At 43.8% G+C, this 26832-nt stretch overlaps 1 protein-coding gene across 2 annotated transcripts in view; it reads left to right on the top strand.

Annotated features, from left to right (window-relative positions):
* NUP210 (nucleoporin 210) overlaps positions 1 to 26832 on the top strand; it is a 287888-nt gene that overhangs the window by 205327 nt on the left and 55729 nt on the right. The window contains exons 30-34 of one of the 2 annotated variants that reach the window (XM_073592410.1): positions 337 to 511; positions 11428 to 11603; positions 14051 to 14271; positions 14458 to 14594; positions 25095 to 25218. In XM_073592410.1, the coding sequence (XP_073448511.1) occupies positions 337 to 511; positions 11428 to 11603; positions 14051 to 14271; positions 14458 to 14594; positions 25095 to 25218 (833 nt within the window). Of the gene's footprint in view, positions 1 to 336; positions 512 to 11427; positions 11604 to 14050; positions 14272 to 14457; positions 14595 to 18427; positions 18702 to 25094; positions 25219 to 26832 lie in introns of those variants that run through there. The other variant, XM_073592411.1, reaches the window with a different exon arrangement.

Here is a 26832-nt window from a genome sequence, read left to right as displayed (position 1 = left end):
ATCTCAGCTGTCCAGTGACTGTTTCAATCGCATCCTTTCATGAACCCACTAGCCATCCGAGCTTGTTTCCTGACATGCCATTTATAAAGGGCACTCCAGAAATACAATCTCCTCCCTTACATTTTTTTCCCCACCATACAGCAGTACAGAGGTGGTTTTATAAGAATGTTGGTATGAAACAGAATATTAAACGGTCTCCTAGGAATGGTCAGCTATAGTAGAGAGTAAGTGGGGATTTTTCCAGTTGTATCTTTTACAGTAGACAGTATAGATCTTGTTTCTATATGTGTCATTGGTTATTATGCTTATTACAAAGGAATATCTTTTTGGTTACAGAGACCGAGCAGCGACTGTTAGCTACAGAGTATTGAATGGTCTAAAAAAGCCGCCTGTTGTACAGGTTGATGATAATGGTCTGCTGACATCGGGTTCTTTTACTGGTATTTCCACCATGGAAGTCAACTCTCAGGAGCCATTTGGAATTAACCAAACTATTATTGTCTCTGTTAAGGTAATGTATACAAATGCTTTGTTAAGAAGTCCTATATTTACAGAATGTTTTACTGCCTACACGAGATTGGCTTTATACTTGACACTTGCATTTTGTTTTAAATCCGCTGTGATGTAGACATCCTGAGTTAGACAAGGGCACAGTTTCTGCAGTGTGTTAAAGTGACATAATTTATAGTTAGCAATGTTATTAATTTCCAGGCCTGTAAAAGCCTGCGCTTGAGACAATTCTTTACAGCCAGGCTTTGGTTTTGATTGATTTACCAAGGCACAGTAGCGCTACAGTAGAGTCAACACTCTGAGTTCATAAAAAGCTCATATCATTGAAAATCTGTTTCAAAAGGCCCCACCATTCAGTGTCAGTGCTGGGTTCCAGGGCTTGGACTGTCTCAGAAAAGAAGTTGGTTTTGTAGAATAAAATTGCCTCCATCCTCTGTAGAATCAGCCTGTGAGCATTAGGAATTTCAGATCCCCTACAGCACCAAAGATCTTTCCGTTACACACGCTTTGAGGTGTTCCTGTATGCAGATTGAGAGTGATCATTTGGATCTATTCTGTTTGGCACGGGGTCAGTCAAACTCTGGTCTGTATTCACTGTGGCTCTGCCATCGACACACATCCGAACACAGACACCACTAGGACAATACTGGGTGTTCTTACTTTTTAGGATTTCACTGAACAGCAGCTAGAATCTCCACATAAAGCCTAGTTTTCATTGGCGGTCTTTGCCTTACACCATGTGCTGGCTCTGACCTTAATCTGTGAAACCGGCAAAGTGGATTAAATCCTTTTAGCAGATTGTAAAAAAATAATATAAAATGAATTATAAGCTTTAAAGTGACAAATGCATTTCAATCAGAAAAGTGTTTAAACATACAGACAGATCTAGTGAATGGAAGGCTATTTTAAAGCAAAAGTCAACTTTTTGGGCTGAAAAGATGCAGCTTCAGTTCTGGAGCATTAGTGACCATTGACACGCCATACTTGAGAAAGTAAATATGGCGACCAGGAGTTTTTATACATATTTTTCTCTGGGCTGCTGTAGAAGTGATTTGAGCAGCTATTAAACCCCAACTGCTATTATCTGTGCTCAACAGCAGGGTGCAGAAGAGACATTAGACCTCTGATATCTCCTTAAAGAGAACCTGTCCTCTACACTATGTCTCCTTTTGTTAGAAATAAATTTAACTTAGTGTTACTAAACCCACGTCAGAAAAATCAGTGTGTATATGAAGTAAAGCATGCTTGTTATACTCGCTGTGGAACCCTAAGGGGTTCATCCCCCACATTGTGTAAAAAGGCTGCTTGATCCTGTCTTCTCTGGTCGTCCCCTTCTTCCACAGTCCCCAAACCATCTCTTGATAGAACAGAGCCTTGGGGGCAAGCTGCTCATGCTCAGTTTGGTGTGCTTGAGTTTTTTTTTTTCTTGGGAGAGTGAATGTTATCAGCACAGGGCCAATCGGTCGGGGTCCTGCAGCCTCATAGGACAATCAGGGGAGAATGAAAACTCCTGCTCTAACTGCTGATGAAAAAAGATATTTGGCAGTTTACATTTACTAAAACTATTGTATTTCCATGTGCTGTGTACTGTGGGAGACCAGATATAGTGAATGCAGGGTCTTGGGTTTAGTAACACTTGAAAGGAAAAAAGTTCAAAAGTTTTTGGGCATTGTAGTTTTTTGCCATTTCATGGGTGCACGCAGTGTTGAGGCTGGACATATTTTGTATCCTTTCGAGAGGGGGGCCCTCTCCCGCTGCCGTTAAAAGGGATCTCGCTGGGAATCCGCCGCAGAGACCACTTTTAACTTAAACCAGACCGTTCACTGAAGAAGAGGATACCAGGGTTATGGCAGCTAGCTGCTGCCATAACAACGATATCCTCCTTCAAAGTACCGACGTATAACGACGGTGGGTGGTCCAGAAGTACTTAAACAGTTATGAGTGCGCGCAGGAGCAGAGGGGGCGGGCACTGACAGGGGCAGACAGCAGGGAGGGAAGGGGGGAGGAGATCTGCGGATGACGGAGGCAGGTAAACTGACCATGGTGTCGGGGCTCAGCAGCCATGCTTAACCGTAGTCAGTATTCATAGGGGAGGGTAGAAACAGGCAGGATCAGCCAGGTTTTTTAGGTGTTAAAAGGGGCCAAATAACACAACACAAGTACTGTGCTGTATAAAAGGCTTTAACCACTTCAGCCCCGGAAGATTTTACCCCCTTCCTGACCAGAGCACTTTTTGCGATTCGGCTCTGCTTCGCTTTAACTGGCAATTGAATGGTTGTGCGACATTGCACCCAAACAAAATTAACGTCCTTTTTTCCCACAAATAGAGCTTTCTTTTGGTGGTATTTGATCACCTCTGCGGTTTTTATTTTTTGAACTATAAACAAAAAGAGCAACAATTTTGAAAAAAAAAAAACACAATATTTTTTACTTTTTGTTATATTAGCCCCCATAAATAAATTAAAAAAACAATTTTTTCCTGAGTTTAGGCCGATATGTATTCTTCTACATATTTTTGGTAAAAAAAATCGCAATAAGCGTATATTGATTGGTTTGCGCAGAAGTTATAGCGTCTACAAAATAGGGGATAGTTTTATGGCTTTTTTTTTTTTTTTTTTTTTTTACTAGTAATGGTGGCGATCTGTGATTTATATCGGGACTGCAACATTATGGCGGACGCATCGGACGATTTTGACACGTTTTTGGGATCATTGGTATTCATACAGCGATCAGTGCTATAAAAATTCATTGGTTACTGTAAAAATGTCACTGGGGGGCGATCAGAGGGTTAATTGTGTTCCTCTACTGTGTGTTCTAACTGAAGGGGGGAGGGGACTGTGTAGGGGAGATGGCAGATCGCTGTTCATACTCTGAACAGACAATCTGTCTCTTCTCCCCTCAGAGAACTGGAAACTGTGTTTACACATACAGCTCACGGTTATCGGTGTGTCAGCAGCGATCGCGGGAGCCCGGCGGTGATCGTGACCACTGGACACTCGCATCGGCTCCGGGGGCAAGCAGCGGGCGCGTGGCCACCGGGCGAAGCAACGGAACATAACATCGTTTCGCCCAGCTGTGCTATTCTGCCGCAGTACAACTGCGGCGGCTGGTCGGCAAGTGGTTAAAGGGACAGGATCCATTTTTTTTTTTTTAATCTTTGGGTTAACAAACACTTTAACACACATTAAAGCTCCTACTGCTTCAACATGCTTTTTTTAGGCTTGTTTGCACTTGCTTTGACTGCTTCAAAATGCATTTTTGATGTGTTTTAGAAGTTCGGCAAATCCCCTGTGTGTTCGTTGATTTTCTAATTGTTTTAAAGGGGCTCACCAGAACCCCTAACTCGGTAATACCCCAGCTTATTTGTACCCAGTTTATCAGATTTCCAGCTCATTAGCAGATCCCTGGATCAGTAGTACCTCCAGCTCTTCTTATGCCCCACTCATTAGTACACCCAGGTAACCTCCAGATCTCAGATCTGCTGTGCCTGTCCCCCTTCATTAGTAACTTCCAACTCTGCTGATCCTCTGGTTGCTGATCCTCCTCTCCAGTACTTGCCCGGCCCCCACCCCCCGCTATATTGACCCCATGCTGCTCGCAACGTGTGATATCTGCTAGATTCTCCCGCTCTGGTCCTCCAGCTCTGCTGATCCTCCACTGCTCAGTCCTAGCTCTCAAGTTTCCAGATAGCATTCCCACATTATGCACAACGTGTTCTGTCTGCTAGTTGCTCTGCTCCAGGGTCCCCTTACCGTCCTGCTGCTCCATGCTACACACCAGGTGTGACATCTGCACAAGACACTCCTAGAGTATATACACCTGAACCAGAAGTGACTATAAATGTCTTTCTGGTTCGCTTATTGGTTTCCCAGTTCATCTTGGGATATCTCAAACCTTTCGTCCGATCTCCCATAGTGGACAGCGAGGCTCTGACAGGTATGTCCCTGCACAGTGACCAGAGACGGACCTGTCATCTGCTGGCTCAGCGGGGTTCAACGGATCGATCTCCAGCTGAGCTGGCACAGTCCGCTGAGCGGATCTGCCCCGTGTGAAAGGGGCTCTAGAGTGGGCTTTAAACTGTTTAAATTTGGTTTACATCCCTTCTGTGCACAGACTGGCCCAGTTTTGTTATGCATATATAAACAGAGACCAATACATATATGCACACGATTTTAATGTGACTGACGAAATTAACAAACCATTCTGCAAAATTCAGAGCAGTGCCATGGCTAGCATTTTTAATGACTGCTTGCCTTATGTGGAAAAGTTCTAGCCCTGGAAGTGCCAAGAGGGGGAGGGGTAAATGCTCCATATCTTCTGGTCTCTGGAAGCAAGGTAAACACTGGATTCGGAAATTAACAGATATTTAAATGCCTTATGATGCAGCAGCCGTGCATTTCCTCTTGCATCTCACCCCTATGTTGATGACACGCTGCAAATCAGTGGGAGGATCATTTCCAGAAAACGTGGTTCTGCTGAACTGAATTCACTTTCTTGAATACAGGGATATAATGGGCTCTCAAGCATGACATGACAGGCCAACATATGTGCAGCAATTGAGGACCCTGTGGGGTGTGTAGAATGTCCTGTCTGCACACATCCTTACCTATCCTATTACCCCTCCCCCTCTACAGTGACTCTCCAATTTTTTTTTCTTCTTTTCTGGTCTCAAGGGGCAGTGGAAGTCAGGCTGTCTCTTTGCAACCCATAAACTAGAGTGGCTAGATGAGTATGATCTCTTGAGTCTACCCAAACAGGGAAGGTTAATCTCTATGCTTGCTGTCTAACCTACAGTGCGAGTTACTGAAAATATTTCTCAAGTGAGGTTTTCATATTTTTCTGATGTATATATCCTGAAGACCATGATGTAATTTTATTTTTGTCTTTTCCAGATTTGGATTCTTGCTTCCTCTGTATATTCTGAAAATTATAAAGAATAAAGAAAAAAAACTATTGTTTACAAAATTAAATTGTGACTGCAACATTAAGTCATAACCTAAAGTCCTGCTTCTCTTTTCAATAATTGCAGGTATCCCTGCAGAAGCACAAATTGGCTGATAAAATATTGTAGGCTATTGTCAGGGACCATTCTGGAATAGGCAATACTTTATCCTAGTGGATTATTCTTCTTTTTATTTTTATTAGGTCTCTGATTTGGCGTTCTTACACAGTGTTTGTCAAGTGCATTCACCACCTACAACATAAAGATGTTGGCTCCCCCAATTAGCATGTGTAAATACCACATACCATCTTAATCCCAATTCAAATCACACCATAAGGGGTGTTTTTAAAGCATCAGTGTTACTTCAAATAATCATACATGCAGTATATCTAAAATCATTAGTTTTTTTGGTTACAATTTTATTATACAAACATCATATAAAATTAGGTATATTCCATCATGAATGTAAATCCACACATTAATACATATTTATAGAATGTTCCCATCTACACATGTTTCATAACCAAACTGATGGTGTTTTATATTTTGTGATACATATTAAACTGATTAGCTACTGCAGATTACACATACAATTATCACAGACAGCACCTAAAGCTGTAACGCATTTCACAGAGTGATTTCTTTCAGAGAAGAAATGAAATTATAATCCACAATTGTATGCATATCAATAAGGTATATTTGTACATCTTAAAACATAATTCACATGATATATTTTGTTTAATGTACAGTATGTTGACTTGCATGTTTTTCGTTTAACATTCTACATGAGCATATATTGATCCCCATGGGACTGCAGGGGGTCAGATGGAACCCTTGGACCCCTGGCAAGGATTTTCTGTTTAATGATGGAATAAATATTTCTCTTTCGTTTATCGATGGACACAGCGCCTCCTTAATCTTGACCATTTGGTTATATCGCCTCTGCAGGAGTAGGACTAGGCAGAACAAAAAACACCTGGCTACGCCCATGGGCTGTCCTCAGTCAGTATATAACCCCTCCCTGCTCTAGATATTCAGTTTTTTTCTGTCTAGTCAGGAGTAAGGACCTAGCTCCTTGCTGGGATCTTTTAGTCCTAGCAAATTTTACTTTGTCTTTTTTTCCATGCATTTTCTCCTGGGAGATCAGCAATCAACTGCCGGGCTGGGCGACGGGCTGGATAATATAGATCCAGTGGTCTCCCCAGTCCAGCCAGCGAGCACGTGCAGACCGCAGCTACGAGCTAGGTCGGCCATGACATAACCTCAATGGACGGAGGCTGGCCCGCGAGTTAAACGTCTCGCAGGGTCGCATACGAAATGGGCTCTGGTCCAAGTCGCAGAGGTCCCTTGGCCAGCAACCCCCCACTTCGGTGGCGAGGCGTTCTGTCTGGAGGGTCACCTGCACCATGGATCGGTAAGTACAGTTCCCTCTTTCCCCCTTTGTGCGGTTTGGGGTGGACGCGGGTACCCTCCAGGGATGGTTGGACCTGCCTGCAGGATCTCTCCTCCCATCCTAAAGTCCCCTGGTTAAACTGGGCTTCCCCCTCCCACCACGGATTGGTGAGAGTCCCAGGGCAGGCAGAAGAGACCTCTGGGGGTATCCCCTGCCATTTCCCTTCTGGGTGGTGTGTGTCCTGCCCTGGCGGTATGGGGGGGTCCAGTGCAGAGGGTGCATCGGAGACCCCCTAGGTGCATGCCCAGCTGTGTGTGTGTGTGCAGTGTGAGGTATTGTGCAGTTTGGGGGTCCCAATGCAGAGGGCACAGCGGTGTCCCCTCAAATGTTCGCCCTGCCTGGTGGTAGCAATGTGGAAGACACAGAGAGGATCCTGGCAGCATGCTTCAGCATGTCAAACGGCCAGTGGTTATTTTTGGGTGGTCTGTTGACATCACGTCTTGGTCTGGCTGGTCTCCGGCTGGCGGCCTTGTTTGTGTAGCCAATGAGGTCACGGCAGCCATTTTCCGTTGGTTTGGCTGGTCTCCAGCTGGCGGCCATGTTTGTGTTGCCAATATCACGACGGCAATTTTTCGTTAGTCTAGTGCAGTGATGGCGAACCTTGGCACCCCAGATGTTTTGGAACTACATTTCCCATGATGCTCCACTACACTGCAGAGTGCTGGAGTATCATGGGAAATGTAGTTCCAAAACATCTGGGGTGCCAAGGTTTGCCATCACTGGTCTAATGAGACACTATAGACGGCCAGAACCTCATGGAGATGCCAGAGCTCCTCTTCTTCCTCCCCTATGCTTCTCTTCCTGTCCCGGGATATATGAAATGGACGCCGACATTGGTGTTGCTGGGTCCGAATAGCGGCGCTCCTCCGTTTGGTAGGGTGAGTCTTTGGGGGTCCTTGTGTTTCTCCCTCTCTGCTGATGGGTACCCTGGTTATTGGCGTGTCCCTTAGTGGTGCCAAAGTTCCTTTGTACTACAGGGTCTTCTTCCTTATGGAGCCTCAGGGTCACAATTCACCCACTGATCCCCTCATGGAGGTGGCAGGTCCCTCGGAACCCCAGCTTCCCATGGTTGCACTGACGGCGGTCCTTGAGTCATTAGTATCCCGGGTGGAAGTAGCGTGTGGGCAAAGACCCAGGAGGAATCGTCCCCCGCCTTCCCCTGCTCAGTCTCTCATCTGATTCTGAGCCTGATGTCGCCGTTTACATGGCCCGTCCAGGATGGTTTAATATCTCGCCCCCTGACCTGTCCGATAGTTAGGATGAGTCTTCTGCGGTCTCAGCAGTGTGAAAAAGCGCTGGTGGACACACTTGTTATTGTGGTGCGGGAGACTCTAAAGATGGGGGATGCGGCTGACAGGGCCACAGACGTGGCTGTGTCCTTTGGTACGCATAAGTCACCTCGGACACCAAGGGGTTTTCCTTATCTGCCTTTTCATAGGTAATGGGAAGAACAAAAATCACCCTTTGTGGTCCCCAAACATTTCTCAGTACACTACCCTTTTGAAGAATCACTTTTAAAAAAAGTGGACTACCCCACCAGTGGTGGACCCTCCTGTTTCCAGGTTGAATAGACCGACCATGATCCCAGTAGAGGAATCCCCGTCCTTTAAGGACCCGGCTGATAGGAAAGCGGAGGCTGTGGCACGCAGCATGTTTACTATGGCTGGGTCGGCATTGCGTCCAGTCTTGGCCTCGGCCCTGGTGTCGCAGACCCTAACAAAATGGGCCAAGCTTTTGCGCCAGGGTCCTAGGTAGTGAGTAGGTTCCTACTGCTTATGTTGTTTTAGCGGACCAGTTGGTCCATGGGCTACAGTAAATTTGTGATGCAGCTCCTGTGCTGTCCAAGCTTTCTATTTCAGCGGTGGTGATTAGACATGTGCTGTGGCTTAAGAATTGGTCGGCGGACCAAGCCTCTAAAAAAGCTCTTATTGATCTGTCCTTTCAAGGCGACCACCTGTTTGGGGCTACCCTGGATGACATCATTAAGGGTGTCACAGGGGAAAAGTGCACCTTCCTGCCTAAATCTAGGAAAGGGAAGGAGCCTCGTCGCAGACGGGGGGGGGCCTTCCTTCTCAGCCCATAAGAAATTCCTCCAGGCTCCTGGGACGGCAGATAAAGGAAACCGATTTCTCAAGTCTTCCCTGAGAAGTTATAAGCAATCTTGGTCTGGTAAGTCTAGAGCAGGCTTCTCTGGATCCACTGACAAGACTCCTTCAGCATGAAGGTCTGCACTCACCCATTGCTAGGGGGGGGACATTTTCGCTGTTTTCCAGATTCATGGACCTCCTTCGTGAGCATCAAGGGGGTCCACGAATTGAACCTTTTGGGAGTACCAAAGAAGGGGGACAGAATTTGTCCACTTTGGGGGGCTCTGTGTCTCGTTGTGTGGGTATAATTCCTGTAAAGGTTCAGGTGACGTCCAAACTACCCAAGGTCCCCTCTAGCCCTGTCCAGAAAATTGGGCTACCTGGGTCTGACTCTGGAGTGAATGCTGACCAGGTTAGTAGTTTTTCTTCTCAAACATCGGCCCCTTCAGCGGGTTCAATTCAACGGGAAGTAACTGAGGCTCGTGGCAACCTCGCGAGTTCCTCTGGTAGACGCCGCAGTCGTCCCAGTGTCAATGCGGGGCCAACGCCTTCCTCTTCTGCGGTGCCTGCGAAGGACCGAGGGCAAAAGTCTTCCGGTGGCTGTAAACATCACTTGGAAGCTACTTCTAAAAAGAGGACCAGTTGTACCAAGGGCTGAGCTTCCATCCTGCTTTACAGTAACGTTTTAATGGCCTAGCTATTGAAAGCCAGGTACTGAGAGATAGGTCTCTCGGGATCAGTGATCCCTATTATGGTGAAGGCGAGGAAGTCATCTTCTAGTAAGATATACCATTGTACGTGGAAAGCGTACATTTCTTGGTGTGAGTTGATTGGCGTTCATCCTCAAGAATATTCAAGAATATTCGGGAGATTCCCTTACCTACGTTGTCCCAGAAGGTGGCATTCCTGGTGGCTATTACCTCGGCCCGCAGGGTTTCAAAGTTGGTGGAATTATCCTGTCGTAGTCCCTATTTAGTACTCCATAGGGATAAAGTGGTTCTTCGTCCCTATCCGTCATTTTTGCCCAAGGTTGTCTCTGACTTCCATTTGAATGAGGACATTGTGTTGCCATCCTCGTGTCCCTAGCCGGCTCATCCCAAGGAATTTGCTTTGCATACCTTGGATGTGGTTCGTGCGATTCAGGTGTATCTGGAATCCACTGAGTTCTTCCGTAGGTCAGACTCGCTTTTTTTGGTTACAAAAGGACCAAGGAAAGGGCTAGCCGCTTCTTCGGCTACCATCTCCAGATGGATCAGACAGACTGACTCAGACCTATTCTATTAAGGGTCGGGTTCCTCCTTTCCCTGTCACGGCGCATTCTACTCAGGTCCTTGGTACTTCTTGGCCTTCCATCATCAATATCACAGGTTTGCAGGTTTATAAATTCTATAAAGTAGATATTTTGGCCGCAATTTTTGCAGGCTGCTGTTTAAGAGGGGGATTCCCTTATAAGGGGTGTTTTTCTTTAAACGTTTTTTGTTTCAGATGGGGTTCCTGTGACCCGGTTAAGGCTCCTGTGTCCTGGTTAGGGCTCTTGTGGTTAACCTTGGGTTATTTTGCCCACCCCTCATTTTTCTTTGGCACTGCTTTTGGGCGTCCCAATGGTCAAGATTAAGGAGGCGCTGTGTGCGTTCATGAATGAAAGAGAAAATGGGATTTTTGTACTCTCCATAGGATCCATTTCTCTGAGTTCATCGATGGACATAGCGCCCACCCCTCTATATGGAGTTTTTGATACTTCTATTACTGCTTGCTACTAAACTGAATACCTAGAGCAGGGAGGGGGTTATATACTGACTGAGGACAGCCCATGGGCGTAGCCTGGTGTTTTTTGTTCTGCCTAGTCCTACTCCTGCAGAGGCGATATAACCCAATGGTCAAGGTTAAGGAGGCACTGTGTCCTTCGATGAATTCTGAGAAATGGATTTTACGGTGAGTACAAAAATTCCATTTTATCACTGAGATACTATTAAATGAACATCAAAATTGCATCCACTTTCATAGTGCAAAGATGATATTTGCCTTTCTTAAGAAACAGGCTTATCTGTGAAACTTGTTACAGCTTTAGTTGCCATCTTTCTGTGATTATCTACCGCATATTATCCCGACGGTTATCGGTTTGATATGTATCACAGAGTATAAAATGCCATCAGTTTAGTTGAGGCATATATGTGTATCGGAACAGTCTACAAACATACTGTTCAATAACGCATGGATATACATTTATGATAGAACATTCCTTATTTTATAAGATGATTTTGTATTGAAATTGTGAATAAAATCTTGTGATTTTAGATTTATTTGCTTTTTTACTACCTACGAAAACAAAGATGCATCAACCTGAGGGTCTAGAAAGCAAATGTAGCTGCTGGTTTATGGCACTCTTTTTTTTATTGTTTAGGCTCATATATTTTTGCTCTGTCTTGTTTTTACAGGTATCTCCAGTTTCATATATGCGCATTGTAACTAGTCCTGTTCTTCAAACAGAAAACAGTCACTTATTGTCTACAATTCCATTGGGAATAACCTTGCATTTCTCAGCCCATTTCCATGACAACACTGGGGAAGTTTTTCACGCTCAGAATTCTGTTCTTAAGTTTGCAATTAACAGGTAAGTGCTTTTTTTCTGACTATCTGTATCTTGGGAACAGAAGGGTAGTGCACTTAAACTTTGTAATGCTTTAACTTGGGGGTCGGCAATAGAGGTCGACCGATATGGGTTTTTTCTCTGGCCGATGTCGATATTTAGAAATCGGGTCGGCAGATAATATGATGCAATTTTTTTTTTTTTTTTTTTCCCCATCTCCCCCCCCATCTTCATCTCATAAACTCTCCCACTCCACTTCCCTCTGCTTGCTCCTGTCACTCTACCACACTCTTGATTTCCTCAGTACAGTACACTACAGTACACTGATTGGAAGCACTGGCACTGATTGGCGGCACTGGTAGGTGGCACTTTTTTTTGAAACACTGGCACTGATAGGTGGCATTGGCTGGCACTGATTAGAAACACTGATTAGCGCCTACAGGTGGCACTGATTGGAAACACTTGCGCTGACAGGTGGCACTGATTGGAAGCATTGGTAGGTGGCACTGATTGCACTGACAGGTTTCACACTGAGCCCATATAGTGTAACTATGTGTGAAACTGGCATATGTAACAATGCAGAGAGAGACCAGCTGTCAAAATTCAGCGGTAATGTTGGGGGTGGGTGCTTAAGGGGGCAGGGCCACATACACGTTGCCGGCCCGCCCAGATCCCATCCCATTGGCTGGTGTTTGATAGCTGCTGGGTCCCGCCCACCCCCGAAATCACCGCTGAATTTTGACAGCTGGTTTCTCTCTGCATTCAGTTACAAATGTCAGTTTCACACACTCAGCGGCTCTGGCAATAAGGGAGGAGGAACAGGCACATTGCGGTCAGTGTTAATCGGCCTAATTTACATAATAATCGCCAATGACGATTTTTAAAAAAAGGCCAAATATCGGTCGACCGCTAGTCGGCAGCCCGTCGATCATGATCTACCGGTCAACCGCAGGCAGGTGACAAGTAAATCGCAGGAATGAACACAGTTGGCTTCAGACACTAGTTCGAAGCAGCCTGAAATATCCTGTCATCAGCCAATCAGTGGCGGCGGAGGCAATCCTGCCGATGATTAGCTGCTTCGGACTAGTGTCTGAAGCTGTCTAAACCTGCCTTGTGTTTTTCCTGTGCTCTGGTGGGTGGGCACCAGCGACTATTATCCAGTGTGGCAGGGAAAGGGAGGTCTCTGTGCCTTGTCGCACACTGGGAGTAATCAACCTATCCCCCCCGTGACCACCAACCCCCCCCACCCACCCCCTCGAAGCACAGATCCACTGAGGCTTCCTTTCAGCTGCCTGCTTCTCCTCCCCTCCCCTCCCCTCCCCTCCTGCCTGCGTTAGGTGCTGCAGGAAACAGAGGGTGAAGCTATACTTTAACTATGGATCGCTCCTGTGTTCATTCATCACTGAAGCACAGTGCACGATTTAGTATGCTTCAGTTTGTGACTGTACAGAGTCTATTCATCTGCAGTGCAGCTGAGGCTGCAGATAAAAGGAAAGAGAACTCTGTTCTTTCTCTGTCTCAAAAAAGAAATCGAGAGTCTGTTTAGACCCCTGATGTTTCACTTTAGTGCCCCCCCCCCCAGCAAAAAGGAAATTTAAAATATAACATTTAAAAAAAAAAAAAAAAAAAACATTCATAGGGCATAATACAGTGCACACCCATGTGAGGCCATGTTTACCTGCACAGGGATGCTCAGGTGTTCCATATATCCCCTTGCAGGCAGTCCCATTCATGTCATTTGGGATGCAGCAGCTGTTACAACCGCTGCTTTTGATTTGACATCCATGTGGGTGCATGTCCCTAAACTAACACTGTCTGCATTTGGGGTTACGCACTTGCACCCACACAGATGTCAGATTGGGAGTAGCGACTGTCCGTGCATCCGCTGCATTCAAACTGACATGCATGGAACTAACTGCCTCCACAGGGATGCATGAAATACCTGTGCATCCCTGTGCTCGTAAACATAGCTTCCTAACACGGGTCTATGCTTTAGTAAAAAAAATCCAAGGGATTGGACTGGGGGAGTTGCTAGTTTCTTATTTCTTCTTATTATTATTTTTATTTTTTTAAAAGGCCCTGCCACGCCCCAGTGATCTTTGATCTTTAACATTTTGTTCAGGTAGATCACCTGTCAAAGGTTGCCTTCCCCTTCTTTAAGTAATCTTCAGTGCAAACCAACTACAATTATTTTTTGTTTTGATTGTTGCCATATGGTTTGAGAATATTTTGTGCCATGTAACCAATTCCTATTACCACCTAAAGAAATTTCTTGGTATTCCATGTGTGTTATATAAAGTCTCGTTACAAAGATTACTTTTTTTGTAGACAGTATAAAATCCCTATTTTAATTTTAGGAAGAATGTGCTCCCTCAAACCACATGATGGTAGTATTACAGCACTTAATATCATTTTTTGTAGTGATACTTAATACTTGTGTGTGAATTTTACACTTTTTCCTTTAATTTTAGAGATGATTTTGTACAAATTGGTAAGGGACCCAAAAATGACAGTTTTGTCATGCGCACAGTCAATGTTGGATACACTATATTAAGTGTGTGGGATGCTGAGAACCCAGGAATCTCTGACTATATTCCCCTGCCTGTCCAGCACAGTATATACCCTAGTCTAAATGAAGAAGTTGTAGTTGGCGATGTAATCTGTTTTACAAGCACAGTTGCCAGTCAAAAAGGTGAGTTATTAAAGTAATCTCAACATTCAAGTATGTGTATACCTACTACTCCTGACCTGATACAGGACTTTGGTGCTTAATTTTTGAACTTCTAGTCCTCTAACCATTCTCATTGTGTTTACATTCTAAAGATATTTTATTTATTCATAATAACAGCAGTAAGTGGCATGTACACTTTCTTGACAGGTTTGGCTGGAACATGGAGTTCTTCCTCCATCGCCACTCTTCAGATTGATCCCAGAACAGGTGCTGCTTTAGCAAGAGATTCCGGATTTGTGACTGTTTATTATGAAATTCCTGGGTTCCTTAAGTCTTATCGTGAGGTAAAAAGTCATACAATTAATCCATAAACTAAAAATTAATGAATATGAGTGTGTATAAATGTGTCCTTACAATAAGTAATGTTGGTTGCATCACCATTAACAATGGGCCTGTTCTACTCATTGGTCTATAAAATGTTTGTAAGAACAGAGTAAAAACTAAACCTGATTACTTAGGCAGGTACAGAGTAAATTAGGCAAGAGTACAAAATAAATGATCATGGTTGTTTTCAATGTCGCATAAGCAACCCTGTAGCTAGCATAACTTGAATAGCTAAAAGACCAAGGAAACCAGCTGCCTAATTCCAGGGCATCTCTCCCTCGCTGGCTTAACCAGTAATGCAGCTTTCTGCTGCTACTCCCTTGCTTAGAGTGAGATTCTGCAACGACATAACACAAATATGCTGTCCCACTGGACTGGGCTTTTTTCTGTGGGGCCGCATATTTGCGTATCCCCCTTTGTTCTGAGAGTCTGCCGCACAGCGCACTCCCAGCACCGAGCCTGGGGTCTCACCGAGAGCCCTGTACTAACAATTGAAACCTGGAACTCCCGATTCTGGGTCACCTGATCTTTGTGGTAGCCTCTGATTGGCTACCACAGTGATCAGTCATTGTGAAGCTCTCTGTGAATGGAGAGAAAAGATACTTTGGTGTAAGTTTACTAAATTGATTAGCTTTCTCTCCGTTCAGTTCTCGGAGGAAAAGTATCTCCTCTGCAGCCTGTTTATGTAGCCTTCGAACTTCTGTTCTCAGAGGGAGAACAGAGGAGAAGTTTTTTTCCTCTGAAAACTGCTTAGATCTGAGTAAAAGGGGGTAGGGCTGCCTGTAATCTCATGAGATTACAGTGCAGCCGAGTTTAACAAGTGAAACAAAAGTTAAAAAGAGCACGCAATTGCATGCACTAGATAACTTATATATATATATATATATATATATATATATATATATATATATATATATATATATATATTTACACCATATTACCAAAAGTATTGGGAAGCCTGCCATTACACGCACATGAACTTTAATGGCATCCTAAGTTTAGTCCGTGGGGTTCAATATTGAGTTGGCCCACCCTTTGCAGCTATAACCGCTTCAACTCTTCTGGGAAGGCTGTCCACAAGGTTTAGGAGTGTGTCTATGGGAATGTTTGGCCTGGCTTGCAGTCTCCGCTCCAATTCATCACAAAGGTGTTCTATCGTGTTGAGGTCAGGACTCTGTGCAGGCCAGTCAAGTTCCTCCACCCCAAACTTGTTCATGCCTTTATGGACCTCACTTTGTGCACTGGTCCAAATCATTTGGTGGAGGGGGGATTATGGTGTGGGGTTGTTTTTTAAGTGTTGGGCTTGGCCCCTTAGTTCCAGTGAAGGGAACTCCTTAAGGCATCAGCATACCAAGACATTTTGGACAATTTCATGCTCCCAAGTTTGTGGGGACAGCTTGGGGATGACCCCATCCTGTTCCAACATAACTGTGCACCAGTGCACAAACAAGGTCCATAAAGACATGGATGAGCGAGTTTGGGGTGGAGGAACTTGGCTGGCCTGACCTCAACCCGATAGAAACCCTTTGGGATGAATTGGAGTGGAGACTGCGAGCCAGGCCTTGTCGTCCACATCAGTGCCTTCCCAGAAGAGTTGAAGCTGTTATAGCTGCAAAAGGTGGGCCAACTCCATATTGAACCCTACGGACTAAGATTGGGATGCCAGTAAAGCTCATGTGCAGGCAAAGGCAGGCGTTGCAATACTTTTGGTAATATTGTGTGTGTATGTGTATATATGTATGTGTGTGTATTCATATTCACAAAAGTGAGTACACACCTCACATTTTCATGTGACAACACTGAAGTGATTACACTTTGCTACAATGTAAAGTAGTGAGTATACAGCTTGTATAACAGTGTAAATTTGCTGTCCCCTCAAAATAACTCAACACAGAGCTATTAACGTGTAAACCGCTGGCAACAAAAAAAGAGTACACACCTAAATGAAAATGTCCAAATTGGGCCCAATTAGCCGTATTCCCTCCCCGGTGTCATGTGACTCGTTAGTGTTACAAGGTCTCAGGTGTGAATGGAGAGCAGGTGTGTTAAATTTGGTGTTATCGCTCTCACTCGCTCATACTGGTCACTGGAAGTTCAACATGGTACCTCATGGCAAAGAACATACAGCGGTTTAACAGGACAAGTTCCACTCAGAACAGGCCTTGCCATGGTTGACTAAAGAAGTTGAGTGCATGTGCTCAGCGTCATATCCAGAGGTTGTCTTTGGGAAATGGAAGTTATGCATTTCGCCAGTATTGCTGCAGAGGTTGAAGGGGTTGGGGGGGTCAGCCTGTCAATGCTCAGGCCATATGCCACACACTGCATCAAATTGGTCTGCATGAATGTCGTCCCAGAAGATGCACAAGAAAGCCCGCAAACAGTTTGCTGAAGATAAGCAGACTAAGGACATGGATTGCTGGAACCATGTCCTGTGGTCTGATGTGATGAGACCAAGATAAACTTATTTGGTTCAGATGGTGTCAAGCGTGTGTGGTGGCAACCAGGAGAGGAGTACAAAGACAAGTGTGTCTTGCCTACAGTCAAGCATGGTGGTGGGAGTGTCATGGTCTGGGGCTGCATGAGTGCTTCTGGCACTGGGGAGCTACAGTTCATTGAGGGAACCATGAATGCCAACATGTACTGTGACATACTGAAGCAGAGCATGATCCCCTCCCTTTGGAGACTGGGCCGCAGGGCAGTATGGACTAGCCAAGCATGTGTCCAGACCTGAAATAAAAAAGATGTATCTCTGCGCTGTGGTGGGGCAGCAGCTGACACAGATACATAATACACCAAACTTATAAACAATCTTAAGAAAAAGCGCCAAAAGTAAATGAACAGCGATGAGATGAGAATACTGTGTTTTAAATGGACAGCACAGTGAAATAAAGTCAAAGTGTGTTAAAAGTGAAATATGGATAGACAGAGAGAGATAGATATAGATAGATATATCTATAATATATATAGATGGATAGATATTTATAGATGTCCAATTATGTGGATGAAAATCAACAATAAAAACCAATGTAGTGAAAAATATAGATTTAAATGCACAGTCCCATGATAGGATCAGCAATATAAACTTATAGGTGAAAACTCAGTAGTTTAATGCGAAGGTTACCCCTTGATAACATCCTTTTGGAAGAATAGCTTCGGGGAGCAGACACTAGTGCTGACGTCAGGCCACTGTCCGATACCGGTTCGGCAGTGCAACCATTGTCATATGTTTTTATGCATCATTTTATTTTGGCTTTTAACTTACTATTCCAATAAATACTACACTATGGAGACTTTATCTGGCTCCTGGTGAGTTTTATTTACTACAGTTACATCTGAATGGTGCAAGTTGCTGAACAGCCTTCCCCACAACAGATGGCGGATCTACACTGAGTGCGTGTTTGCTGCTGTAATGGCAGCCATCTTTTCTGGTCAGTGTCCAATTTACAGGGGTGCGGTGGATGATTCTGGATCACCTCTTCATTTTTCAAGTCACCACCAAATTTTTGTGCACATCTTCACACTGAACTATTGTGTGTTCACCTATAAGTTTATATTGCTGATCCTATCATGGGACTGTGCATTTAAATCTATATTTTTCAGTACATTGGTTTTTTTATTGATTTCCATCCACCTGATTTGATGTGTGTATATGAATATATGTATGTGTGTGATTGATATATATTTTATAAAAATTGTTTTTCACTTTTGACACTTTTTTGGACTTTATTTCAGTATGCTGTCCATTTATAACATGATATTCTCATCTCATCACTGTTCATTTACATGTCTCCAGACTTTAACCCTATTGAGCATCTGTGGGGCATCCTCAAACGGAAGGTGGTGGAGCGCAAGGTCTCTAACATCCACCAGCTCCATAATGTCATCATGGAGGAGTGGAAGAGGACTCCAGTGGCAACCTGTGAAGCTCTGGTAAACTCCAGGCCCAAGAGGGTTAAGGCAGTGCTGAAAAATAATGGTGGCCACACAAAATATTGACTCTTTGGGCCCAATTTGGACATTTTCACTTAGGGGTGTACTCACTTTTGTTGCCAGCGGTTTAGACATTAATGGCTGTATGTTGAGTTATTTTGAGGGGACAGCAAATTTACACTGTTATACAAGCTGTACACTCACTATTTCTTTTTTTTTTTTTTTTTTTTTTTTTTTTTAACAGAAAAGTACACTCACTACTTTACATTGTAGCAAAAGTAATTTCTTCAGTGTTGTCACATGAAAAGATATAATAAAATACTTACAAAAATGTGAGGGGTGTACTCACTTTTCTGAGATACTGTATGCGTATATACTGTATATGTATATACATATTTATACCATATACAGTATATATTTAATTTATGTCTAATCCACTGGTGCTGATTATATCGGAAGAAAGAAGTCTTCTTCCTCTAATCGCACCAGCGTCTCTCCCAGATTTTCCTGAGCTGGAAAACCTGGGAAGGAGATATTTCAGAGTAACAGCCAGTGTGAGCTTTAGATCTCACTTTCATAAAATGGCCATTTTAACAGAACAGTCATGTAATGTGATTAGAAGCCGAGAACATGGTCCTCATCTCAGCTCCCTTAACTGGTATACAGGAGAGATCAGCCGTGAGCCTGAGGATCACAACTTTTTTCTGTTTCATAAACCGACACTATTGTATCTGTCTCTACTTGCAAAGAAAAAAAAAGTGTTTTGTAAAAAAAAAAAAAAAAGGAAGAAATAACTAGATCAAGGTTTGATCTAGGTCAGTGTTTGGGTTTAAGTGAGAGTCAAAGGTCAGGGTCAGTATATTTTGGGCAGCATTTTTCTTTCTTTTTAATTAATATCAGTGCGTATTAGGTGGGACAAAAAAAAAAACAGCAAAATGCGCACTTTTGTTTCTGGGCTGTACTATGGGTACAAATAACATATGCACATGTGGTATCTCTGCAATCGTCAGGAGCAGGAGAATTTTTTTGGGGTTGTTTTTTGGTGGTAGGTTATGGTAGTTGCAAGAAATGTACAGCTAATTTTATTTTAAAATTTTGGACCAGTTTTCCTTTGATAACAAAAAAATCAGGAGATATCCATAACCATTTACTACCAAATGAAAGCCCAATTTGTCATGAAAAAAAAATAAAACCAGTATAATCCACCTGGATGTACAAAGTAGTTGTGGTGATATGTACGGTTTCTTTATCGTACATCATGGGACACAGAGCCTTAAGTAATTAATGGGTTATAGGCCACCTTCAGGTGTTGACACTGGTTATACCCAATCAAGGAAGTTCACTCCCTATATAACCCCTCCTCCTTCCAGGAGCACATGAGTTTTTTTCGCCAGTGTCTAAGGTGTTGGTCACGAGTGAAGATGTGCTCTGAGGAGCTCCACTGGAGGGATCCATGCTGGATTTAAATAGCCTCCATAAAAGTGCCATTAAGGCCTAAAAGGATGGTACCTGGGGCCTCTTATCCGAAGCACGAGGTTTTGCCTGTAACGCCTCTTTGTAGGCCTGGACCCCAGGAACCCAGGGCTTAGGTCTTGTTGGACCCAAAAACGCTGCGCCCCAAGCGCGGGAACATTTTAAACGTAAAAAGGGGCAGAATGTTTTCTTGGAGGGGGCGGGGCCTAAGCGCGGTGCCGTGAACACAAGAGCTGTGGGACGTGAGGGTTGCAAACTGCCATTCCTGATACAGGAACGACACCTTTTTCCCAGCTCTAGGCTGAATTTTATAGCGGCTTTAAATGTCATGGATATTTTCAGCGAATTAAGTGCAATTTGTATAGTGCCTCTGTTTTTGTACTTAGGACTAAGCCTACCAAAAAAGACACCACAAAAACCAAAAAAGAAAAGGTTTCACCCCCAGGTGCTAGGATCCCGAGTCGCATTTCCATGCTGTCATCCTTGCCTGAATTACCAGTTATGGCAAGCCAGGGTGTGTCATTGGAACAAATTGATGGTGCAACTGCTTCTCACATCTCGGCCTCTGTATACGTGACTGAAGATGTCCTTTCCTCCTCCCTGCAGGGTCTGGAAGAAAGATTAGCGGCTTTGATCACACCCTCCATTCAGATGGCTAGGAAGCGTGCTAGATCCCCCTCCCCCACTTCAGAACCTTTGCAAGGGGAACAGTGGGCACAGGATGAGGTGTTACCCTCAGTCAATCAGGAGGAAAAACAAACGATGATTCCTCTGCAGAGGAAACAACGGTAGATGGGCCTTTTTCAGCCTCTCAAATCTGAGAAATTGCTGATATAATCTCTTACGGAGATGGTTCGTTCTACTTTCATGCTACCCCTAACGGAGTCTCCTGAAAGTTCGGTTTCTTCCTTGGGTTCCTTAAAACCCTCTCAACCTATGCATGAGTTTCCTGCATATGCATTACTAGAACAGCTTATTTTCGCTGAATGGGATCACCCGGATAAGCATTTTCTCCCTACTAAGAAAATTCTCTAGCAATTCTCTATCCCCTGGAGGAGAAATTCTCCAAAAGATGGAAAATACCAGCAGTTGACGCTGCGATTTCCAATGTGAATAACGGCCTAATTTGTCCAGTAAACAATGCACAGATGCAACAGCTAAGAAATGGAATCCCTGTTAAGATCTACTTTTTCCATGGCAGGTGCCATTACTCAGTCTGCAGTCGCTGTAATAAACGTCTGTCAATCCCTGAAGGACAAAATAGAGATGGGTCATCTCCACGGTAACGCTGGGGTACAAGCTGGAATTTCGAGACTTTCCACCGTCTCGCTTCCTGAGGTTAAGCGTTCCCAAAGATCCAGAGAAAAGACAATCTCTATTTCAGGCACTAGGCCGATTAATATCTCAAGGGGTGATCATACAGATCCCCACAAAAGAGCAAGGTTTGGGGTTTTATTCAAACTTTTTTATGGTACCGAAACCAAATGGAGATCTCAGACCCATTCTAGATCTAAGAAATCGAAATCAGTTCCTGAAGATCCGCTCCTTTCGCATGGAGACAATCAAGTCAGTTTCTATCCTTCTAGGAGGAGAACGTCTGGCATTAATCAACATCAGGGATGCATATCTGCATGTCCCTATATTTCCCGCTCATCAAAAGTTTTTGTGGTTCGAGTTAGAACAGCAGCATTTCCAGTTTGTAGCGCTGCCCTTCGGGCTAGCCACAGCACCCCGGGTGTTCACCAAAGTGCTGGCCCCACCTCTAGCCAGGTTAAGGGCACAGGGCATAACAGTCATAGCATACCCAGACGATCTGTTACTAATAAATCAGTCGGTGGCTCATTTGGAGCAAAGCGTACGCTCTACAACCAACTATCTGAAGACTTGAGTTGGATTATCAACCTAGAGAAATCTTCCTTAATACAGCTAAAAAAGCTGGAGTACTTGGGTCTGATCATAGACACAGCCCAGAAAAGGGTGTTCTTGCCTCAGGCAAAGATCAACTCCATAAGAGTTGGTGCGGATGGTCAGGTCAAATGGCGATCTATCCATTCGCCTTTGCATGAGGTTGCCAGGAACCATGGTGGCTTGATTCGAAGCAGTTCCCTATGCACAGTTTCATTTAAGACTGTTGCAAAACAGTATCCTGTCTGCTTGGAACAAAACAATTCAAGCTTTAGACTTGCCAATGCCGCTGTCCCCAAGAGTGTCCCAAAGCTTTACTTGGTTATTAACCGAGAATCTGCTGAAAGGAAAATCCTTCAGACCAGTCACCTGTAAAGTGGTAATGACGGATGCCAGCCTTTCAGGCTGGGGAGCAGTACTAGAAAAGACAACTTGCTACTCATTCTTTAGTCCAGGGTTTTATACAAGGGGTGACGTGGCTTATTCCGCCCGTCAAACCTCCCTTAAACCCTTGGGACTTGAACTTCGTTTTGTTACAAAAAACAGCTATTTGAACCAATACAACATATTCCCCTAGTCCTTCTGACAAGGAAGTTGGTATTTTTGGTTGCTATATCCTCAGCAAGGAGGGTTTCGAATTTCTGCTCTTTCTTGTAAAGAGCCATATTTTGTTGTCATGGGGACAGAGTGGTGTTACGCCCTCGTCCAGACTTTTTTTTTTTATCAAAAGTGGTTTCAGGTTTCACCTGAACTAAGATATTGTCCATCGTTTTTTCCAAAACCATGTTCCAGGGAAGAAGAGTCACTACAATGTCTTAATGTGGCGAGAGCAGTGAAAATCTATTTTAAGGCAACTGCCTTAAAATAGTGTCTTATTCATTCTGCCAGAGGGTCATAAAGGACAGGCAGTGTCGAAATCCACTGTCGTTAAGAGGATTGGGCAAGTGATAATTCAAACTTATGATTTAAGGGGTAGGATTCCCCCTTTTCAAGTTAAGGCGCACTCTAGCAGGGCGGTTAGTGCTTCTTGGGCAGTGTGTCACCAGGCCTCCATGGCCCAGATCTGTAAGGCCGCAACTTGGTCTTCGGTGCATACATTCACAAAATTTTATCAGGTGGATGTAAGGAGGTATGAGGATATCGCCTTTGGGCGCAGTATAAGTCCTCCAGTCTGGGGGTACCCTGCGGGTTGTCTCTCCCTCCCCTCAAGTAGAATTGCTATGGGATGTCCCCTTAAGTAATTACTTAAGGCTCTGTGTCCCATGATGTACAATAAAGAAAATAGGATTTTTATTACAGCTTACCTGTAAAATCCTTTTCTTGGAGTACATCATGGGACACAGAGGTCCTGTCCCTCTTTTGGGATTAAGTATATTGCTTTGCTACAAAAACTGATGTGCTCCTGGAAGGAGGAGGGGTTATATAGGGAGGGAACTTCCTTGATTTGGTATAACTAGTGTCAACACCTGAAGGTGGCCTATAACCCATTAAGTAATTACTTAAAGCTCTGTGTCCCATGATGTACTCCAAGAAAAGGATTTTACAGGTAAGCTGTAATAAAAATCCTATTTTTACTAACATATGTAAAAGTTGCAAAATTGTGCTTGGGCATTAAAATGATTGTAAATGATCACCTTGTAAAACAACCCATTCGGTTTAAAATAGAAATTAAAGGCAAAACATTTTTTGTACAGATTTTAAGATAACATTTTTTATATAAGCTCATTCACTCTGTTCTCAGCTGGGGAAAGGAGACGCAGCAGTACACTGACCTTCCCAGTGAATGGCTGTGCAGCGGGGGCATGTTAGGACAAGTCTGATTATTGGAGGAGAGTACACTGTGTTTCCAGCATCGCTAGAGAAATCACCACGTTGTGCTGTCCTGCTTATTGTGGTCAGTTTTTAATAGGAAAGCAAGGGGACTAGGAGGAACATCAGGGATTTCATATAAAGGATGCAATATAAAGAGAACAGAATACTTTTTCATACAAATACATGGTACAGCAGGCACATATCAGGAATATGAAGTGCTGGGTTAACAAACACTTTAGGATTTGTTTTACCCTTAGGCGTGACGAGTTTAATCTAACAATTGCATTATATAGGTTTGTGTTATAAATGCATACATACGTCTTATGTAGAATGCTTATCACTTTTGACTTGGCACCGTTGCTATGGCAATGGCCAAAGTCGGACATAGCGGGGCATGGCTAGGATGTCACACGTCATAATCTCAGCCTTACCGTGCCCATAATCTCAGCCTTACCGTGCCCATAATCTCAGCCTCACCGTGCCCATAATCGCAGCCTCACCGTGCCCATAATCGCAGCCTCACTGTAGTCAGTGCCTGTGCCTGGATTACACAGTCTGCAGGCATCTCCTGCTGTGTGTCTCGGAGCTGAGTGTGAAAACTTTGGCCGCGCTGAGAGAAAAGTCCCGCCCTCCTCCTAGATCAGCTCATGTAATAGACAGAACACTGCGTCTATCACACGAGCTGATCTAGGAGGAGGGCGGGACTTTTCTCACAACGTGGCCAAAGTTTTCACACACACACCTCAGACACATGGCGGGAGATGCCCGCAGACTGTGTATGACATATAGTGGAGGAGGAGGGAGCGAATCGCTGTGCTGCAGCCACAGCGCGGCCCCAGGGCAGGCAGCCTACCGATCAAAAAAATTTTGATTGATGAAAAAAATTAACGATTAATAGAGGAATTAATCGTTAATTTCCGCAGCCCTAGTATTTATGTATTTTTTAGCACCAAACGCAAGTCAGAAAATTCCCATAACTTCATTGGTGTAATCTGAATAACTGTTCCAAAGCTTGCTTTGTGCTGCGATTCTTTGGCCATGGCAGGTACAGGCATGCTTTTGCATTTTAGACGAAGCAGGCGTTTGAGCGCATGCATTTGAGCAGCCCTGCCATTAAAATGCAGCATTGGTTAACAAGCATATAAGTCAAGTTGAACAAGGTAATCTCGCTTTATTTATGTTATCTTTTTGACCTTTCTGACGTGTTCTCACACCCAGCCGTTGTAATGATAATGTTGCACCCCAGTGACTGAGAATAGGAGAACAGGTTATGGCTTCTGGAATCAATATCTAAAAATATTGTCTGTATACGATTAAATCTTATTTCTTGTCTATTTCAGATGTTAATACGTTCTCCTCTGAGAACGCATGTGGTAAATGCAAATGGAGAGAAAATCAGTTTGCAGGCTGGAAATATACCTAAATTGCTTGTTGAAATTGGAGAAAATAACAACAATTTGAAAGGTAAATATAGCAAATCTTTCTGGTGTAATTTTCCTGCTGAACTGGCCTTTTATAGCAGGCAGCACTAACAGCATAGCAAAATTGCATTTGTCCATCAGAACTCCTTACTTTTTTTAAGTTCAACTTTTATGATATGTACAAAAAAAATAAATTGACATATTTTTGCAGGAAAAAATGTGCTTTTATTTTTCACAGGAGCCTGCAGAGCATTGCACCCACAATCAGTGGATCATGGGTGCAATTTTAGGATCCTGCATACTCTTCCTAAATATATGTGCCATACCTCTGTACAGGCTGTCTGTTTCAGAGTTGCAGGGAGTGTGAGTGGACTAATGGACTGATCAGCATGCTCTTAGTCTGTTGACAGTACGGGGAAAATTTACTAAAACTGTTGCACTCAGAATCTGTGCATTGTAGCCAATTAGATTCTAACTTCAGCTTGTTCAATTAAGCTTTGACAATAAAACCTGGAAGCTGATTGGTTTCTATGCAGAGCTGCACCAGATTTTGCACCCTCCAGTTTTAGTGTGCTTTCACACTGCGGCGTCGGCCTTTACCTTCGTTTTTGCTGAGGTTTTTGGCCGCTAGCAGGGCGCTTTTAACCCCCCACTAGCGGCCTGAAAAGGGTTAAATCCACCCGCGAAGCGCCGCTGCAGCGGCGCTTTGCCAGCGGTTCAGTGGCACTGGCCATTCATCTCAATGGGTAGGAGCAGTGTATACACCGCTCCTAAGATGCTGCTTGCAGGAGTTTTTTTCTTAACGTCCTGCCAGCGCATCGCCTCAGTGTGAAAGCCCGAAACTGCAGGGGAGCCCTTTTACAGGCGCTATTTTTAGCCCAAAAGCGCCTGAAAAACACCTCAGTGTGAAAGGGGTCTTAGTAAAATGACCCCCCCTACAAGTCTGTCTTCCGCGGTGATAGACGGGACATTCGTTTATTATGTTTGAGCAGGTTGCATCCTAAATATAGGTGTAACATGTTCAAAAGGTGAATATTGTAATATTTTTTTTTTCCCTTGGGTTTTCATTGGGAATAAATTATAGGAAAAAAATGCCTTTCCTTTAATTGTGGAGGGTGTAGGTGTGGCGCTGTTCCACTTGGAGAAACTTGTATGAATGTCTGTGTGTGTGTGTGTGTGTGTGTGTATATATATATATATATATATGTGTATGTGTGTGTATATATATATATATATATATAATTATGCATAATAAAGTGCTAGAGAAAAATATCCCAATAAACCAATGTGTTATATGTAGCATTTTTAGCCTATGATTAAAGTGACTTGTGCTGGTGTGTTACACCCTCTGCAGAGTACAACACTAAAGGGTATAGGTGCCTTCAGGGTTAATAGTGATATGTGCTGATGAAGTGTATAATGGTTATGGCCTCTAAGTGTTCCTACTCCTGCTATCGGTTCTGCAGGTGTTGAATGTGAAGGGGTTCGACCCCCTGTTACTTTATGTAACAGATGCTAGTAGTGTTATTAACATACCATATAAGAAACAATGAAAGAGGAAAAATATACATCTCATCCAAAAAAATAAATGAATAAATATTAACAGTATTGTTCACATAAAGTGCAGTAAGAAAAGCAAACAAAGTGACTTGTGCAC

The sequence above is a fragment of the Aquarana catesbeiana genome, linkage group LG07 (assembly GCF_042186555.1).
Source record: "Aquarana catesbeiana isolate 2022-GZ linkage group LG07, ASM4218655v1, whole genome shotgun sequence".
Taxonomy (NCBI): domain Eukaryota; kingdom Metazoa; phylum Chordata; class Amphibia; order Anura; family Ranidae; genus Aquarana; species Aquarana catesbeiana.
This window is presented reverse-complemented; position numbering and strand designations above follow the sequence as displayed.